Raw genomic sequence first — 18,371 nt, 5'->3', positions numbered from 1 at the left:
AATCAAAGATGCTAGACATCGCACATCGCCGCAATTGCAAGGGCTGATGTTATCAGCGTTCATATCTACCGAATGAATTACGTAGCATAGACATAAATAGAAAGGACACATTAATAATACCAAGTACAATTATAACTATCTCAATTAGGCATCTTAAACGCCTTACTAAGAAAAACTCATGTGAGTCCTTTCACTTAACCTACCGCTACTCCAAACTCACTTATCGCCACCTAGACTTGATCCACTGAAGAATACTACTACTCCAATAACCCCATACGCACGACTCCTCAGATTTTGCCTCCTCACCTACTGTCCTATTCCAACTAGACTGCCGTGGGTATATCCGAACAATGGGGCAAGAAGTAGACCAGCGTAGAGCATATCAGCCTCTTTTGGCCGCCTGACTATAACTAATCCATTAGCAGGACACTTCTCCAAGTCGTGTTAAGAGCCTTTACCCCCTGTAGTGCCCAGTTATGGCCTAATACATCATACATAAGTCTCATATACACCCTTTATACGCCCCTGTCTTCAGCTGTACTTACTTACATACACCCCCTATTTACCCAATTATATCCATGACGCCCCTAAAACGGACTCCGGCCAAGCCGTCTTTTTTGCCTTCAACAAAAAGTTCCTTCTCCTCACTTTCTGTTCATTCTGGCCTTTTTTGCCTCTCAGTTGTTCCACCCCTCCCCCCTTTCCCGCATCTCCTCCTCCTTGGCGTGTTAAGGCGTCCTAGGCAAACAGTAAATGATCCCTCTCCATTCTAAATCTAGCTAATACTATCAAAGTTTTACCCCAATTCTATCTTTTACATGAGAAGCAAGAGGGGTAAAAACAAATAGTTCGATATACATCTTCAAATCAGGTCGATGGGGGGGCAGTGTATCCTTAGCGCCAACATAGAACCTTGGACGACTACCCCCGATACCGAGATTCGTCCGGTTACGAAAACTATCAGGATGAGGGGGCAGACTTGACGCCATTGGTCTTACGTGCATTACAAGCCTAATCTGTTCTTCTGGTAGTCTGGTTTGACCTTCTTTGGTCGTCTTTCTCGTAGGATGGCCAGCTTGCCTCGACTCGAGTTGGGGGAGTTCAGTCACTTTTTGGGGTGCTTGTGATTTCGTTGCTACGTATTATGGAGTTGGAAGATTTTATACATCTTTTAGGAGTAAAGTGAAAAGAATTTGATTGATAAATTGTAAATTTCGAAGCAAAGTTGCGCTGCTCATGAAGACCTGAGCAGTCAGATATCTCATAATCGTAAAGTAACCCATAATCCATCACAAAAGAATTCCCATAGCCCAACTCCTCCAGGGGTTCCAAGCCCTGTCCATATTGTCCCATTGCTCAAATTGCAAAAAAAAATCTGAGCAGATATTGCTACATCATATATACCTTATTCAGCTTCCTAAACATCGACCGCCTTCTCTATAAACTCGACCTTTTGATCTTTCTCGTCTCCATCTCGGTGCAAGAGAGCAACCTCAAGGGAAGAGAAGATGACGTCGTCATTTCCAGTCCGCTCTTCGCCCTCGCGAACGAATTCCCATTCTGAGCGAGTAAACCTCTCTAGAACCTGGGGAGCCATGTTGACAAAGCGGAATTGCAACTCTTTGCCCAAGTATTTACGCAGAGACATCTTTAATTCTATCAATAATAGAACAGCAGTTGTATCAATGAATGAAATCATTCCAAAATCGATGACAATGTAACGCAAAGGATAAGCGTCGGTTGAGATGGGCGTGATTTGTTCACGGTGGCGGATCTTAGTGACTCGTCTTTTCGTGGAGTCGTTCCAGACTCGGTTTTCTTGGGCCGCCTGCACCATTGCTGAAGAAGCTTCATAACGAACTTTGATATCCTCAACAATCGCATTTTTGAGTCGTTCGGCGTTGGGGAAAAGCATATCACTAGTAAATTTGACTAGATATGCCTCCGAAGGAACATCAATTTCTGCGTCACTGGGGCGGCTTTTTGAGAGTGACCAGTGGTTATTCTCTGCCTGTGCATGAGAAATCTTGACCAAGCGGGGGAAGGCAAGCCTGAGGAGAGTGTAGACAATACTGAAGCCGACGGATACAGCGAGACCAATCTCGGTTGTAGTAAAAAGAGTGACCCAGAATCCTAACATAGAAGCGACAAAGTCGATGAAGCTGATTCTCCAGTACCGATAAAAGAGTTCGGGTGGAGAGACGAGATGAGCAACAGCCATGATCTAGAAGGGAAGGGTAATACATTAGTATATCAAGCGTGTGTCAAGCGTAAAGAGATTACATGAAACTTACAATGATAGCAGCGAGGGTAGCCTTGGGGATCCAGTACAGGGCTGGAGCAAGCTCGTAAAGGGTCAGGAGAACAAATCCAGCAGTAAAAATAAAGTTCAACGGAGATCTAGACCCAGCTTCGCTAGAAACGGCCGTACGACTCATTGCACCTCCAGATGCCATCGAGCCTTGAATGCTGGCAAACATATTGGCAGTTCCAAGGAACAATAGCTCCTGAGAACGGTCAATGTCATATCCATTTCGTAGACCAAAAGCCTTTCCAACTCCAAGATGTTCGATAGACATGGCGATAAATGGGGCCACAGCTCGACCAGCAACCTTGGCGAGCAGGTTGGTATCATGAGTCTTAGCCTTGGCGAGTCCATTGGCATTAATCTCCGTCACAGCCCACATATAGTTCTTCTCACTACGGTTCTTGTTAACACCCCAGGAGATCAGGGTGTAGATGATGAGAACAACCGCAGCTCGACTAGTGCAGACAAACTTGATCCACTTGTTCTTCTTGCCTATGGTCTTACCAACATGCTCGAAGACTAGAAGCATTGCAATGCCAGTCAATCCAATGCACGCTGTCATTCCTTGGATTTTATCAAGGTGACCGAGAACACCGCGAATGATCTCCACAGTTGTAGAACCGACCGTTAAGCCGACCAGTGAACCGACTTGCCCAAGCAAGATGACCAAAGCAACAGCTGAGATCCATCCGGTTAAGACAGGGCCGCTGACGAAATCGAGGAGGAATCCGAGTTTGAGGGCTCCAACAATAAGAGCATAGACGCCAACCATGAATGCCAAAGCTGAAGCAACCGTAGCCGGGTCTTCATCAGGTAAAGAGGCAACTGCCTCTGCTGTAAGGAGACCAAGAACAGATGTCGGACCAGCGGAGATCTCTAATACATAAGAAAGAAAAGGTGCAAGTCAGCCAATCTGAAACGAAAATACATATAATCATCATTTTTCATGCATTTTAAAAAGGAGGGGAGGGAGTAGATGAAAGTCTATTTCACTCACCTTTTGAAGTTCCCATGAAGAGGTAAAGCAATGACGGAATCCAAGCAGAGTAGAGACCATGCACCACAGGGATAGTGGCAATTTTAGCATAAGAAATACCCTGTGGCACGAACATCACACCAACTGTGATACCAGCGACAAAGTCGTTCAAAAGCCATTTGGGATCGTATCGGGGTAGCCACTGAATGATGGGGAACTTCTCATAGAGGTACTCAGCCGCGGCAGATGGGACGCGACGAGCAATAGGCCCAGCCCAGCGCTTGGCTCGATTGACATTAGCATCCGTTCGATAGGCCGTGACAACATCTTCTTTGGCCTGTGACAGTTTCTTAGAAACCTTATCCATTGTGATGAGACGATCGGAGAGGCTCGGGATATGTCCGCTAGAGCCAACCGGTCTGGAGGTTCGGAAAGGTCTCGGAGTTGCGGCAACTCAACAAGCCTCAGTGCAAACGTATATATAAATAAGAGCTGAGGCCAATCCTAATGATATAGATCGAGCCAGACACCAATGCTCAGAACCCAGGGGTTGGAGAAAGAGGGGGGCTCTTTGACTCTATATAGGTGTGAGTATGAGTATGAGAACTCTAAACTTAGGACCTCTCTTATGGCGATGATTGACAATGCCCAGACAAAGTTGGAGAAACCAGCTGCTCCAAGCTGAACGACTATGCAGTATTCGGACTCAAAATCTCGACGCGAATGGATGGTGCCCTCTAAAGGTACCGGTCCTTAGATGTGACCAAGCCCCGAATCTGTTGCATGCAGCACACCAACTTTATCCAAACAACCACTCTCCCTAGGAATGGCAGAAGGCGAAGACGAGTAACACCAACCTTAATCCAATCGTTAACGGTTCACCGAGAGGGGTAGCATTGGGAGCTAAGAATTGCCTCGACGGCAGCCAGCGCGAATCTAGAGACATACGACTGTCTGGCTCGGCAGTATTTCAACGTTGCTAGGTTGAGAGCGTCATGGCGCACGTCGTTCATTTTCCCATTACGTCCCATCAGAATAAATGAGCAATTGCTCCGTGCATGCAGCGCCGACAAGCATTTGTCCATCACTTTATCCCCATGTACAGAGTACTAATATGTGCTTCGTACTTCATACAAGTATACACTCGTACCGTACTAGTGTGCCATGGACAAGCGGCCGCATGCTGAGCTACGCTTATGGCCGGGCTCTCAAGATCCATGAGATTGACAGGGAGGGCAGCTCTATACAGGCCTACACTCTATACAGGCCTCCATGCAGCTCAAGGGTCTCTTCCACCCTCTTTCTTCCCCCTTCTGCCTTGCTTCAGCACTGCTTAAGCATAAACGACGACTCTTCATTCTAATCAGAAAGACAGGGTTATCAGTATAGCAAACGCTCTCCAAATTTACGGAAAATGTTCGCTAACAAGCTTCTCTAGCTTGTATAATGAGTCAAAAACTGACTGAAACTAGCCGAGGACCATTGAAGAGGGGACAAGCATGGCATCACAACTCTCACAGTAGCGAGCGAGCTGTGAAGAGAATTTAGTCCAGTTGCTGTAATAGCTAGCCCCCTCAGTGGCGTTTTTTGACGATAGCTCCAAATCTACCCCCCCGGGGAGCGAGACTAGACACATTTAGCGGCTAACTAGCAAAGATGCTGCCAGGATTGGAGGCATCTTATTGCATTCCTTCAGGCACTTTAGTCGGGGGGGGATTAGCCATGTTTTGCCCCTGTACGCGTTCAATTTACCTTTTCCTTTCACGCCCGAGTTGGCCATCCAACCTTTTCCACGAACCTGAAATGTCCACTATTCGTGACAATGGCCAGTCCTAAAATGTCTGATCTGTCGTTGTGTCTCCACATTGCAAGACAGGCGGGGTTGAGAGAACCCACCAAGCTACGATTTTATCGAGAAATGGCATCAAGCACACAACCGACTAGGAACTGGCGATGCTGGGCCCTGTGCTCCTTGATGGTACATGAGATTATCAAGGTAAGGCTTCAGGGCCTGTCTGAGCTCCAAGGGATTAAGTCAATGGCAGATTATCAAAGCAGGCCCTTAGCCGTGCCGGTTTTCCGGGCTGGCGGCTCTGACGTTGCAGTGAATGCGAGCCAAGACCAGCATACACAGCGTACGTCCAGAAATGAAGAGACTTCTTTGGATGGTACCCGTCATGTGTGTGAAATCGAATGTGATGCATGAGATCTTCTCTCTGCTAACTACATCTCATTCTGGCGAATAGTTCGCCGGGTGACTTAACTGCAAAACGAAAAGAGGGTATGCCATCACAGCTTGGGCTTGGGGGGCGTGTCTTCCAGCCGGCCCGTGTTCCTGGCAAGGGGATCTCGCGGAGTGTCTGCCCGGACTTCAAATGAAGGTGACGAAGCTGCATATCGCGAGGCATCTGATGGCAATGTCATTTCGTGAGTGGTTGGAACCAGCACTCCGGCAGATGGTTTTAGCCCAGGCGGCTAGGGCGGAGGCCACTTCTTGATCCCGGGCCTTGTTCTCTGGTTCGTGTGAAAATCCAATTCTCAAATAGCTGAACGCCATCTCCTCATCGATTTAGCTTCCGGCTCCAAACATTGACTTGCCATATCTGTACTGATTCCGCCATCCGAGGTGATTGGGCTCGGCGGCCCTGCAGCCCCTCTTAGGCAGAATGTCCAACTTGGGAACGCTGGGGGCGATTTTGGCGAGCAATGTAACGCTGAGGCTGCATTGGCCGGTCCCTTTTTAGAAACAAACGACGTATAATTCGGGTGGCTTTTCCCAGTTGAAGTTGCATCAGCCAGGCCGAGAGCCGCTGACTGAGAGGGCTGTCAGAAACACAACCAGCTGCTGAGCAATACTTGAGCTGCTGCTATGAAACTGACCTGGGAGAGCAAATAATGCCATTCAGATGGCTTCGCATTTACTCGAATCTCCTAGCTGTTGGTCCAGCACGAAACTTAGCAGGATTAGTTCGGCGCCTCTTTGCGGGGAAATGGGGATGAAGTGGAGAGGCTCTGAGAAGCTAGAAGCGGCAACACCAGCGAAACATCCACTAGAATTCAAGGTACGGCTAGTACGTACTCACAGTGACTATTTTTAGCACGAAAAGCACCTACATATGTGATGAGCAGCATCTTCATCACACAATTGTTCTATCTAACAGCGCTCATCTCTGCATAAACTTCTGTTTTCTTTTCCTATTGGTGATCCTATATATCACATCCAGCTCCATGTAACGTTAAGCTACATCGACATATAAACAAAAAATGGCGTACGTATGCAGCTCCGCCGGCACGGCGAATAAAGACTCCGATCATTTGACATGGATCAAGGGAACCTGCCGGATAGAAACCAAAACTGCAAGTACTAGGTCTAGTAATAAGATGATGCTCAAATTTTAAAAGAAGAAACATTAATTACGGGGCTCCCAGAGAATGTATCGTTTACCTTGTCCCTGTAGCTGCCCAGGTACTGCATGTACTCTGCACTAGCATATGCATTTACAGGGACATTCCAAATTGAGGTTTTACACACTTGAGTCTATCGTTCACCGTATTACAAAGCTGAAACCCGATTCACAATCAAGAGATTACATAAAATAGCTCATCGCCAAGTCTCAGAATCTACGCTCTTCTCAGGTGCCCAGGCTGCTATGTCACGTCGCACAGAAATCGCCAAGTAGTCCATCAACTGTACTGATAGGGCACGCATTTATGGGTTACGATGTACGTAGTATGCGATACGGACTACCATACAACATAGTACATGATATTTACAATTCGCTCATCTACAATTAGCAACGATCACCATCCTCAGGCCCTGCGACATAGTCTGACGTCTGGCGGGTAAAGTCGCCTTCGGCTTCTAATATCCGTGGCGATGGCAAGAAGATGGACAGGATGCTATCGAAAACACCATGTCGCACTGCAATAATATCTCATCAAATTAGGAGGCCTGACACTGCAACTCACCCCTGTCCCGTCTTTGTTGGTCTTACAACTGTCTTGGAGCCTTCCTATGCCAACCATCTCGTACAGGATCACCAATTTCGCCGACACAGTCAGTAAATCCGATGGTAATCGCCGCATGTGTAACACTAAAAGATCTGATGCGTCGGCCATGTCGGTAACTGCTCGAAGCCGATTTTCGTCCGGCTGCAACCAGCATGTGGTATCTTTTATGTTACTGCAATGTCAAGAATACCCAGGCTTCACTTGATTCCTTCAACAGCCTAAGACATTCTCACCTCAGATTTGCCCCCTCCTACCCTCCTACTTTTCCTATCCTCCTTTTTCGAAAGTCCTGGAGCCTTTTGAACACTTCAATGTCCTAGTACAAACAAAGATCCGAGAAATCGTAAAGCTTTCGACATGTAAATCTTTATCCCGAGCGGACGGCATTTCCAAAAGTCCCTCCATTGCACACCTCTTCGCGATTTTGCTTGATATTTCTTTCAAATATCGAAAACTTGGCTTAGTTTGAAGATGCCGTTACGTTTGCATTCTACTCGGAGATTAGCATTCAAACAGCCATAGGCGTCTTTAGGTTGCATATTAATCAAACTCGTGTCCTTTTCTTAATTCCTTTATGGTTATTTTAGCCGCTATCTTGAGATCGCATCTTGGAACCTGACTCGAGTCATCTCAATACATGAAAATATTGGGGCCCATGGCGCAATATCTGTGTGATCGTCAAATCTAGATCCATTGGGCAGCCATTCATGTATGGAAAGTCAATCTTTGTTAAGCCGTTGTCCAACTCTTATGTCCTTTTACGCCGTATCAGCCTCCTTTTCCTGGTTAACGCTCCGATAGACAGGTAAGTAACAAACTCGCCACCACAAGGACGAGCCATTATATGCGGAGCTCAGCGTGCTGATAATAGAAAGGACTCGTAACTGGTGGGTGGCGTGCAGATGACATACCTAATCGAATCTGATATTCCTCTTAGTCATTCACCAGCTGCCCAAACGGGTCAACGTCCGTACGTCCAACATGCCTTATCTCGAGAACAGAGATAGTGGTGTTAGGCTCGGGGATTTCATTGGCAATCAATAAGTCTATCCTTCAAGCATGAATTCTTAATCTGAAGAAGCCACCATCTCTATGGAACGGTTCTTTTGATTCTTTCAATATCGACTCGGGACGCATTACAGCGGCCGAGCCGCATATAGCTGGCTCATGTGCAGGACCGCATTTCCCCGGTGGTGCTAGAACGGCCTAGGAGATCAAAAAAGATGGCGAGAAAACTACAGGTCAGGCTCATCTGCAAGTTCAACGCCACCAGGCCGCAGATTATTCCTTATTGTTGACACCATGGAGTAATTCCAGCGTGTAAGTGCTTCGGTAACCTAGCTACAACCCCCCTTTCCATTTTGACAATCCATAGGATCTTTTGTAGAACAACTCATTAAGATGCCCAAAAGTACCTATTTCTAAATTGGGGTAAGCTTTAATCGCCGCAAGTGACTCGGGGAAAAGAGGGGGGAAAGCTGTAAATAATGTCACCAGTCAATCTACCTACCTCATGATTACTATTTCAGGCAAAATACATTGGTTAGATAATACATCCTATATACGCCAAGACTTTTGTCATATTGCCCTTTCCCCTCTCCTCGCCGTCAATCATCATCGGCTTCTGTTCGCAAATTACATTCCTGTTTTATGTCAAAGCCGTATCAATTATTGCGAATAAGTTTAATAGATGACCAGGTACAACCCTAGCTGAACAAAAGAACGTTTGGAACTTATACAGATGTTAAATGTCACAGATCAGTATCAAACTACAGCAGCTTTAAAATGAAAGTAATGCAAACATTAAGGTAAAAAGCCAATTAATTTAGTAATTAAGAACGCCCCTATATGACATGACCCTTGAAATGTCGTCCCACGATTGATACATTTATAATAAACAAATTTGTTCCCTCGTACCTTTTACAGTTTTCGACCCTCAGTCGCTTATTTCGTAATCTCGTCCTTCTTGGCATCCTTGACCTGCTCCCAGAACTTGGCACCAGCCTCCTTGTCGTCGGCGAACAGGTGGTCCAGGACCAGTCGCTGGGGAGTCTCACCCATCCACTGGAAGAGAGAGAAGTCTCGGAACTCGTCGGCGCGGAAAATCTCAAGCATCTCGACGGGCTCGTCGCCAATGTTTTGGACAAAGTGACCCATGTTGCGGGGGACGATGCCGACGTCACCGGCAACGTAGTCGAAAGTGCGGGCGGTACCCTCGGCGGCGAAGATGGTGACACGAGCGCGTCCGCCAATGAAGAAGGACCACTCGTCGGCGTTGGGGTGCCAGTGCATCTCACGGATCGCACCGGGCTCGATGACGGCGTGGGCGGCAGCCACGGTCTTGGAGATGGGGAAGTTCTTGGAGTCAGTGATGCGGACATGGCCTCCGGTGGTCTTCTTGGGCTCCTGCTCGAGCATCTTGTGGGTGAACTGATACTTGGACTCCTTGACGTGCTTGCCCTTGGGGGCCTCATCCTCGATGGAGCCGGGAACAGAGCCCTGGAAAATGTACTTCTCGCCGGCGGGGAGGTGATCAAACAGCTCGGGGGCGAGGTGGAAGTTTTCGGCGATGACGGACTTGGGGGTGTGCGCTAAAAGCTCATTGTTAGCTTTGCCACTTGTCTCATCGCATCATGCATGTCTCATCTCGGGTAATTCATTGTATATACGTACCAAGCCAGTCAGACAGGATGAACGTCGACTCCTCAGAGAAGTTGCCGTCATCAAAGATGAGGAGGAACTCAGTTCCGTTCTCACCGAGACCCTGCAGAGAGTGAGGAACACCGCTGGGGAAGTACCACAGGTCGCCCTTCTTCAGGTCGTCGATGAAGTTGCCGCCCTCGTAGTCGAGAGCAGTGACTCGGACCTCGCCGTCAAGGACGTAGGCCCACTCGGCTTCCTTGTGCCAGTGAAGCTCACGGATGACGCCCTTGTCGAGTCTCATGTTGACACCAGCGAGCTCGACGCTGGTGGGAAGTTCACGGACGGTAGTCTGTCGGGTCCATCCTCCTTCCTACAAGTTCAATTATCGTTAGTAAAGGAATCTCATTAATTGCGACGCGGTTTTGCGCAATTCTAATTCTGCGCAGTTATAGAATTTCTTACCTCAATTCGCACGTGAGAGTCGGTGAAACTCCATCGCATGTTGGCAATGTTGCCGTGGTCGGTGCTGGGCGGGCGGATCATGTCGGGGCTCTGACGCGATCGATCGCGGTTGTACGGGCCGAGGACTGAAGCTCCCAGGCCATTTCGGTACGGCTTAGGGTCGAGCTTCTTGCCAATGGCATCGACGTAGTTGTCGTTCTCATCGCGGTGGCCGGGAGTGTAGGGGGCGTTACCGCTCTTGGGGGCCAGTGAGGAGGGCAAATCCATGCCATTGAGCAGTCGCTGGCGCGGGCTGTCGAGATGAGGCAGCGCCGACGTCAGACCAGCTCCGGCAAGGAGCAATTGAGCTGCTGAGAGCTTCATTTTGGCTGTTTAGACAACGGGGGTGCTGTACGGGGCTGGGGGATGCGCTGGAGAAGCTCGGTCAACGCGCAGCTTGGGATAAAAGATGAATATGAAGCTCGACAGGCTGATGGGAGGGCCGGGAGGTTTATAAAGCAGGCGCCCGACCTTCTCGTACGACAATTGTGCCTCCGTTGCGAATTACACGCTGTACCTGCAGAGTACAAGCTCTGCTCTCCTTTCTCTCCCTATTCTTGCGTCACATGCGTGTATTCACCAGGTCGCGACGCCTTTGCGACAAAACCCACTGGTGATGCGCCAGCGGGACCCAGCAGCAGCATTGCATGTACTCTCAGGTTGTCAGATACCTCGACCTTCAGCCAGCAATTGCTGCAGCATGTGGTATTTCAGCCGCTGCGCGATACCGTCCAGGATCTCGAGGCCCTGGCCGATTCCGAATCAAGTCCGCTTTGGCTGCCGGAGCAAAGCTTGGAGAGAGGCGAGATTCGGGCGCAGATCTGGATCCCACCAACGGCGCGCTCGCAATTGCTGACGCAGCGCTCCGTACCGGCCGAGTTTCATGGCGGTGCCTGGACGAGGCTGCTAAATGGGCCGCGCAGAAGTAGGCTCCGAGGCCTGATTAGGAGAATAGCTGAGACTAAATCTCACTTAGCTGAGACCGATAGGGTGCATCTGAAGCATTAAGCGTCGTTGCGCTGCAGAAAGCCAAGCTCTGTTTAACTCTTTAGCTTTTTAGCTCATTGCGCAATAGCCGGTTCTCGGCGCCAAACGTTCTGCGCATCAAATACTATCGTGGCGACGGCCAGCATCCCCTGCACATACCATATCAAGCCGCGGCTCGCCCATTAACGGGGAGCAAAGACTCCGACTTGGGTTGATACATTTGTTGCTTCTCCCTTTTCTTTCTACTCTATTTCACTCATTGTGAATTGTATTCCATCGTGCAGCCGCAACAATGACAACGTACGGCACAACCACCAACGGCTCGTCCGTGGCCAACGGCGCCACCGGCGGCGACGAAGAGCAGCCATTGCTGCGCAGCAAGCCCGCTTCTCGATCCTTGGTCTCCAGGTTCCGAAAGCAGATGACAGCCGAAGTGTCGCGATCATGGGCTGATATCGTGCTGCTGCTGTGCTACGTAGTGACAGGGCTGCTGGACAGCGCTTCCACTCAGGTCTGGGGTGCATTCGTTTCAATGCAAACAGGTTGGTCACGCCGAAGCATAAATCGAGAATCTTGTCGCGTGCCTCATCTCACGGCCGCACAAAAATGTATCATGAGACTAGAACTGGTAACTGACCATGATACTCTTAGGAAACACCGTCTATGTTGGATTGGGCATCGCATCTCTCATTTATCCTCCCACTAATGCTCGTCTGTACAAATCTGGCATCTCTCTGTTCTGCTTCTGCATTGGATCGCTCTTATTCGCCCGCTTCCACCGTTACTTTTCGCCCAAGAGGAGATGGGTTCTCTGCGTGTCTTTTGCTGCTCAGACACTGTTTATCGTTGCGGCCGCGCTTATCGTCACCCTCACGACTCCACCTGAAGACAAGGACCATATCGGCTGGACAGTCTTGGCGCCTCTTGCTCTCGTCGCTTTCCAGAGCTGCGGCCAGGCTGTGACAAGCCGGGCGCTCAAGTATAACGCTCTTACCAGTGTTGTCTTGACCAGCATCTACTGTGACCTTTTCTCAGATCAGGATCTCTTTGCCTTCCAGAACGCCGAGAGGAATCGTCGTGCCGCTGCGCCTACACTGTTGCTGATTGGTGCTGTCTTGGGTGGCATCTTCTCTCACAGCTCTCTGGGCATTGCAGGCGCATTGTGGACTGCTGCCATTCTCAAGTCCATCATGGTCATCACCTGGTTTTTCTGGCCTGCTGAGCCGTCAGACGATGAGGAATAGACATTGGCCGCTGCTAATGGCGCCAATATTTGGGCCAGGGTAATTGCATTTCATTTTATTTCTTTTCTTTTCCGGTATGATTGGGTGGAGCATAGCATGGGCGGGAGGTATAAAAGGCATACACGGGTACATATATCATCAGAACAGCAGCATTGAGAAATCTTGCCCTCCCTATAAAACATAGCGTTCCAAGAATTGCCCTTTTTGAGACCATTGTTAAGATGCCGATTGTTTCCAATATTCTCTTAGCCGGTGAGGAGCAAGCATGTAGCCCGCAATAACCGCTTTTACCAGTCCCCGAAATATCGGAAATGACGCTTATTGCTCTGCTAGTAGTCTTTCTTATTAAAAAGGCTGCAGCTTCATCCACTCGGCTTGTATTTCAAGACGCCGACCGAACTACTCCAAATGGCCCACAAAATGCTGCGCGCGCCAAGAGATGCCGCCAAAATGGGATCTGCAGAGCTGCAAACGGCTGAGTACGGCGGTTCTCGGGAGTAGCTGGCTGTTTACTCATTCAATTAATAGCCGGTTTTCCTTTCTAGAGCTTTATGAATGGCATTAAGTTAGCAGGCGATAACTAATACTAATCAGTGAAACATAGAGATCTTGATCACCAAGCGTAGCTGTGAGAATGGGAGATGCATCACAATTGCTCTACGTTGTATCCATCTATATTACCAAAACAACTGCAATCTACAGATTCAGTTGCCTCCGCTCCGGAATACTGGAATTCCAAGTAAAGCTATTCCATTATTAGCAATACGAGCGTCAGCGGTCCTCGACGCCCACTTATACCAAGATGGGGTGCAAGATGGGTGCAAAGTGGATGGATTCATGCTGCCAAGCCTCTTACCCCAAATATTGGCAGAGCTTGACAAAGAGCTATTGTATACATAAAACGAGTCAAATTGAAGGCTCAGAGAGTGCAGAGATGAAAATTGTTATAGCAAATTGACGTAGACCTGATCAAAGGGACTTACAAAGACGGCGTCCTAGAATTACTTACCCGGCACAACCTCAATCAATTTGGCGAAATAATTAATAGATTTTACATCACTTACTCACTAGTACAATCTCCAACATCCCTCTGCCAAGAAATTTCACGAAATTAGCCGTCAATGGCCGGCTCTCGGTGGTAATCATGCCGAATAGCTATGTTTTGTTGCACAAAGTAAGACTGGTTAGATTATGTCCCCTCTTTTCCCGCAGCAGAGTGCATGTATGATAAGAAAAGTGTACCTTGCTAGGTAAGAAGCATAAACTAAGCTATTGCTCCTCATCATGTAACCCACAGAGACTAAGAATCCGGGGTAAAGAGTCGTATTCATGAGCTAATCTGTTGCTTCTCCGCACACAGATTGCCGACACCGTCCAAATCCTCTGCTGACCCCCATTACACCAGAACGCTTATAACCATCGCGGAACGCACTCACGACTTCGTTCGAGCTCTTCCCCTCGTCCACGTTCCCTTCGGAGGGATTCCGTTTGCTCATTTATCATTTATGCTAGCTACTGGTCGACCAAGCTCGTTCAAGAATCGAACACCCATTTCCCCAGAAAAATGACCCGATGTGACCCTGCAAACGCGTCCACGAGACGACCGAACAGGGAATTATAAGAGCTAAGAGCTGTTCGCTTCCAGTCGAAAACCCCCCAACCCCCCCAAATCTCCACTCGCGATTTTGTCAAGAACCCGACTTCATTCGTCCGGCTATCAAATTTGCCGAGCCCGGCAGTTGAACCCTGCGTTTGCGCAAGGGAAAATCCTAGACAACATGAGCTGTCAATGCTCCCCCGCATTCCTACTGATAACGACTGTGTATATAAATGTGCCGAGATTCATTGATAATCCCAATCGGCTCCGAGATGTTCGGATTTGGGACTTGCTCTTTTCCTTAAATATGTCTTGGCCCGTGTTGTGAGATTGAATGTAGCGCGATTGACTGGATTTCCCTTGGTGTCGCTTGTTTCCAATAGGAATATCGCCAGTCTCACGGCATCCTCTGTATACCTTCTATACATTGAACCCCACGATTATACTGGCGTAAATCAACACATCTCAATATGGATTCCAAGCTCGAAGAAGGGGCTACCGCCGAGCAAATAGACATTGATGTCGGCATCCTCAAAGATGTATGTCAAGTTTCATATTCTAATGCTTGACACTCCCCGTATAAGTCAAAGGCTCCAAAGCTAACTTCAGCTTCAAGGACATCCCACCGTCCCAGGCGGGCCCCATGAGCGAAGCAGAGAAGAAGCTTCTTCGGAAACAAGATTTCCGCATCATCCCCATCTCAGCAGGCATCTACTTCCTGTGCTTCCTCGACCGCTCCAACATCGGCAATGCCAAGGTCCTCAATGTGTCAGCCAACCATGACCTGCAGCAGACGGCCAACATGAGCAACAAGCAGTTCAACGTCGCGCTCATGGTGTTCCTCGTAGCATACGCGTTATTCGAGGTCCCCAGCAACATTCTTCTCAAAAAGCTGCGGCCCAGCAGGTGGCTTGCGTTTTTGATGTTTTGCTGGGGCGTCACCACAATGTGCATGGGCGCCACGCATAGCTTTGCCACTGTGACGGGTGTGCGATTCTTGCTTGGAGTGTTTGAAGCGGGTTTGTTCCCGGGACTGGTATATTATTTGACGTTTTGGTACAGACATGACGAGCGCAGTGTGCGGTAAGCAGCAGACAATCTTCCTGTTTCAAGATATTTGCACCTTTGAGCTGTGTACTGATCATAAACTTCATTAGAGTTGCTTTCATTCTCGCCTCTTCGACATTGGCAGGAGCGGTAAGTAACAAAAGTTGCTTCATTTTATACCCTAGTTTCGAGTACTTGTATACTAAAACGTATGTAGTTCGGTGGTGCTATTGCCTACGGTATTGGCCATATGGACCAAGTAAGCGGTTTGGCCGGCTGGCGATGGCTCTTCATCCTCGAAGGCATCCCATCCTGCTTATCTGCACTTCTCGTCTTCTTCTTCCTACCCGACTACCCAGAGAGCGCCAGTTGGCTCACCGAAGCGGAGAAAGATATCGCAGTCCAACGTCTCTACCACGAGGGCAGCAAAGGCGACCATCCTAGCATGACTTGGCAAGACGCCAAATCTACGCTCACTGACTGGCGCCTGTATGCTCACTATATGATGTACTTTGCCGTCAGCCCGCCGTTTGCTAGTCTCAGTCTCTTTGCACCATCTATTACTAGCGGTCTCGGATATGTTGATCTGAAGGCCCAGCTCATGACTGTACCTCCTTGGGTTGTTGCTTATGGTAAGCCTCTCGACTTTTGTTTTGATTTTATTTTTATAGCAAAAATGAGAATGCTGAGTATCAATGGTCGGTTTAATAGTCTGCCAAATTGTTGTCGCGATATCAGCCGACCGCTTCAACGCCCGTGGATTGCACGCCGCGGGTTGTGCCTTGGTGGGTGCCATTGGCTTCATTGTTTCCGCCGCCCTTCCGGCAGATTCCTACAAAGCTCGCTATGGAGGCCTCATCCTCGCCACGGCAGGCTCATTCTCATCTATTCCCCCGATGCTGGGCTGGCTCACCTCGAATGTCGTCAGCACCGCATCTGTAGGACTGGCAATTGCCATCAACGTTAGTATCGGTGGAGGGTTCGGACAGATTCCTGGTGTATGGATTTACAAAGCAGACGAAGCGAAAGAAGGCTATCCAACTGGACATTGGACTAATGCGGGCTTCTTGCTTTTCCTCACGATTGTGTGCGTTGGATTAAGAGTGTTTTACGGGCGTAAGAACAAGGCCCTGGTCGCTCATGGAGAGCAAGAGGGTGTGTCTGTTAGGCTCTACAAGCTTTGAAATGGGATGGGGCCTCGCTATAGTAGCCAATGATTTATGAACCATCTGAGAATCTTGAGAGTTTGTTGCTGTAATTGAGCAAGGACAGATATCTGAATGGGTTGAATGGCTGAATTGAGAGTGGACAAGTATTATGAAGTATGATTTCATGTTTCATATTCACGCTTATACCTATATTTTAACGGTTCTATCTCGAACATTGGATAAAAAATGAGATGGATACTTCAGAGCATTTTTAACCTTGAATGAGACCATCCAGATCTATACCCTAAATGGTTAGAAAAAAAAGTTCGGCGGAAGATTCATTTACACCGACTCTACTTCACAGCATTTTTAACCCTACATGAGGCCTTTCTTGCGTATATACAGACCAGATTTCGTATAGCCTTACTAAAACAGTGAGAAAATCTCCAGTGTGTGATCTATAGAGGCGTATCAAGGCTCTCATGTAGGGTTAAAAATGCTGTGAAATATCCACTTTACGCCCCATTTACGCCCCAGTGTCTATTTCGAGGTAGGTATTAAGACCTCACGTAGGGTTAAAAATGCTGTGAAGCAACTCGTATAATCCACACCGACTGTCCATTTCTGGAAGATACGCGTCCGTTTTCGGGAGGAAATGCTGGGGTTTGCTAACTCAAGAGCATTATATATTCTGCTATTCATATTTAAGATGGCGTATTAATATATGCTGATGGTATTCATTTAGGGAATTATTATTCAGAATCCCAGTTTCGTTGTCCAGTATCCCAGTTGTTGCCAATTCACGAAATTGCAGCTATTTTAATATTCTTCTACCAACTATACTGCCTCTACTGCCTCTACTGCCTCTACTGCTTCAAGTATTATCTAGTGGCTGAATATTTTTATACGTGTGCTGACTGCCCTGTTAAATCACGGCCGGGGTGCTGGATAACAAAACTGGGATACTGAATAATATTTCCCTTCATTTAAAGAACGGTCGTAAGCTTGCTGGATAGCTATAATTTAATATGATCTGAAATTGTCAAGTTTCCACTATTTTACCTTGATATTTGTGTATTATTTTACATTATGGAGAGGGCGCTATGAATAATACTCACCAAAGCATTCAGAGCAATAGTCTATATGCAGCTACTGAGTATGTGCGATATTATTTTCTCTGTTCTGTAATTTTACGACTTAGTAAAATGAGTATTCTTTATGCTTATTTGACACACCACTCTGAAAGCTTTTATCTATCTATCAAGCAGGACTTGATGTAGCCATACGCCCTAATGTACAAGAAAGGCAGCCAACCACCACTAGTGTGAGTACGTTCCTACTTGGGGATGCATTCAGCTGCAGGATATATCAATCTTAGCATTAGAGATTCCTAAAATGGACCATCTCCGGCACAGAAGCTCCGGCGGAGATGGAGATCTCACAGCATACCACTTCTTGCTTGCCAAGTTTATTGGTTTCTGCGGGAACCATGTCCCGTCTGGCCGCTCGATCTCTGACGATGCATAATGTAGATCACAAGTGGCGAATGATAGCATTGCCTCTCATTAGGTTTCGTGTGTACCTTTCAGCTGTCTCTATGAAAATAGCGGCATTCCTCATTTTGTTCTGTATTGATCCATTTCCACTGGCGGATGGTCGTCTGCTTCACTCTGATTGTGTGAATGTAGCTGTGTTACAAGTGCATGTATGCAGCCGTTTATCACAAGGTTTCTGCTCCAAACATGATATTACTGAAGATGGTAGTCTTGCTGTTTATCTGGAGGCAATGACGTAGAACTTAAAGGGCAACAAATGCTGCAATGCCATGTGACGTCATGATGTAACTTGGTTCGGCAGGCTACTTGGTTGTCTGACATCCCAACGGCTGCAGCTCTGGTCTAAGCCATGA

The 18,371-nt window shown here is 47.9% G+C and overlaps 5 protein-coding genes across 5 annotated transcripts; 3 read left to right on the top strand and 2 right to left on the bottom strand.

Moving 5' to 3' along the window:
* Nucleotides 1-1,178: 1,178 nt before the first annotated feature.
* GGI43DRAFT_200467 (sulfate transporter family-domain-containing protein) lies at nucleotides 1,179-3,789 on the bottom strand. Its single transcript, XM_083200059.1, has 3 exons — nucleotides 3,306-3,789; nucleotides 2,295-3,184; nucleotides 1,179-2,224 (listed from the first exon to the last, which is right to left on the bottom strand). Exons 1-3 carry the CDS (start codon nucleotides 3,649-3,651, stop codon nucleotides 1,418-1,420), a joined length of 2,043 nt encoding a protein of 680 aa, XP_083057013.1. The 5' UTR covers nucleotides 3,652-3,789; the 3' UTR covers nucleotides 1,179-1,417.
* Nucleotides 3,790-8,949: 5,160 nt separating this feature from the next.
* GGI43DRAFT_414394 (RmlC-like cupin domain-containing protein) lies at nucleotides 8,950-11,343 on the bottom strand. The gene is made up of 4 exons (XM_083207033.1): nucleotides 10,401-11,343; nucleotides 9,969-10,308; nucleotides 9,053-9,886; nucleotides 8,950-8,993 (listed from the first exon to the last, which is right to left on the bottom strand). Exons 1-3 carry the CDS (start codon nucleotides 10,761-10,763, stop codon nucleotides 9,240-9,242), a joined length of 1,350 nt encoding a protein of 449 aa, XP_083057012.1. The 5' UTR covers nucleotides 10,764-11,343; the 3' UTR covers nucleotides 8,950-8,993; nucleotides 9,053-9,239.
* On the top strand, nucleotides 10,668-11,583 carry GGI43DRAFT_200449 (uncharacterized protein). The gene has a single exon (XM_083200057.1). The coding sequence runs from the start codon at nucleotides 10,806-10,808 to the stop codon at nucleotides 11,445-11,447; it is 642 nt and encodes a 213-aa protein (XP_083057011.1). The 5' UTR covers nucleotides 10,668-10,805; the 3' UTR covers nucleotides 11,448-11,583.
* Nucleotides 11,584-12,698, top strand: GGI43DRAFT_200450 (YoaK family protein). Its single transcript, XM_083200058.1, has 2 exons — nucleotides 11,584-11,968; nucleotides 12,078-12,698. The coding sequence occupies exons 1-2, from the start codon at nucleotides 11,719-11,721 to the stop codon at nucleotides 12,668-12,670; spliced, it is 843 nt and encodes a 280-aa protein (XP_083057010.1). The 5' UTR covers nucleotides 11,584-11,718; the 3' UTR covers nucleotides 12,671-12,698.
* Nucleotides 12,699-14,145: 1,447 nt separating this feature from the next.
* Nucleotides 14,146-16,906, top strand: GGI43DRAFT_414392 (major facilitator superfamily domain-containing protein). The gene is made up of 5 exons (XM_083207032.1): nucleotides 14,146-14,806; nucleotides 14,884-15,350; nucleotides 15,425-15,464; nucleotides 15,532-15,946; nucleotides 16,026-16,906. Exons 1-5 carry the CDS (start codon nucleotides 14,738-14,740, stop codon nucleotides 16,496-16,498), a joined length of 1,464 nt encoding a protein of 487 aa, XP_083057009.1. The 5' UTR covers nucleotides 14,146-14,737; the 3' UTR covers nucleotides 16,499-16,906.
* Nucleotides 16,907-18,371: the final 1,465 nt, after the last annotated feature.

This window comes from Trichoderma evansii, assembly GCF_050947405.1.
Source record: "Trichoderma evansii strain SZMC 28006 chromosome Unknown GGI43scaffold_23, whole genome shotgun sequence".
Classification (NCBI taxonomy): domain Eukaryota; kingdom Fungi; phylum Ascomycota; class Sordariomycetes; order Hypocreales; family Hypocreaceae; genus Trichoderma; species Trichoderma evansii.
The sequence above is the reverse complement of the archived record's forward strand: the minus strand, read 5'-3'. Positions and strand labels throughout refer to the sequence as shown.

Bases quoted from the DNA above. Each gene is read 5' to 3' on its own strand.
- GGI43DRAFT_414392 (XM_083207032.1), top strand. From the start codon at position 14,738: ATGGATTCCAAGCTCGAAGAAGGGGCTACCGCCGAGCAAATAGACATT. The intron at 15,465-15,531 runs GTAAGTAACAAA...AAACGTATGTAG, and splicing joins CTTCGACATTGGCAGGAGCG to TTCGGTGGTGCTATTGCCTA. The intron at 15,947-16,025 runs GTAAGCCTCTCG...TCGGTTTAATAG, and splicing joins TCCTTGGGTTGTTGCTTATG to TCTGCCAAATTGTTGTCGCG.
- GGI43DRAFT_200467 (XM_083200059.1), bottom strand. From the start codon at position 3,651: ATGGATAAGGTTTCTAAGAAACTGTCACAGGCCAAAGAAGATGTTGTC. The intron at 3,185-3,305 runs GTGAGTGAAATA...CTTATGTATTAG, and splicing joins CTTCATGGGAACTTCAAAAG to AGATCTCCGCTGGTCCGACA. The intron at 2,225-2,294 runs GTAAGTTTCATG...CTTCCCTTCTAG, and splicing joins CTACCCTCGCTGCTATCATT to ATCATGGCTGTTGCTCATCT.
- GGI43DRAFT_200450 (XM_083200058.1), top strand. From the start codon at position 11,719: ATGACAACGTACGGCACAACCACCAACGGCTCGTCCGTGGCCAACGGC. The intron at 11,969-12,077 runs GTTGGTCACGCC...TGATACTCTTAG, and splicing joins ATTCGTTTCAATGCAAACAG to GAAACACCGTCTATGTTGGA.
- GGI43DRAFT_414394 (XM_083207033.1), bottom strand. From the start codon at position 10,763: ATGAAGCTCTCAGCAGCTCAATTGCTCCTTGCCGGAGCTGGTCTGACG. The intron at 10,309-10,400 runs GTAAGAAATTCT...TTGAACTTGTAG, and splicing joins ACTCTCACGTGCGAATTGAG to GAAGGAGGATGGACCCGACA. The intron at 9,887-9,968 runs GTACGTATATAC...ATGAGCTTTTAG, and splicing joins CATCCTGTCTGACTGGCTTG to CGCACACCCCCAAGTCCGTC.
- GGI43DRAFT_200449 (XM_083200057.1), top strand. From the start codon at position 10,806: ATGCGCTGGAGAAGCTCGGTCAACGCGCAGCTTGGGATAAAAGATGAA.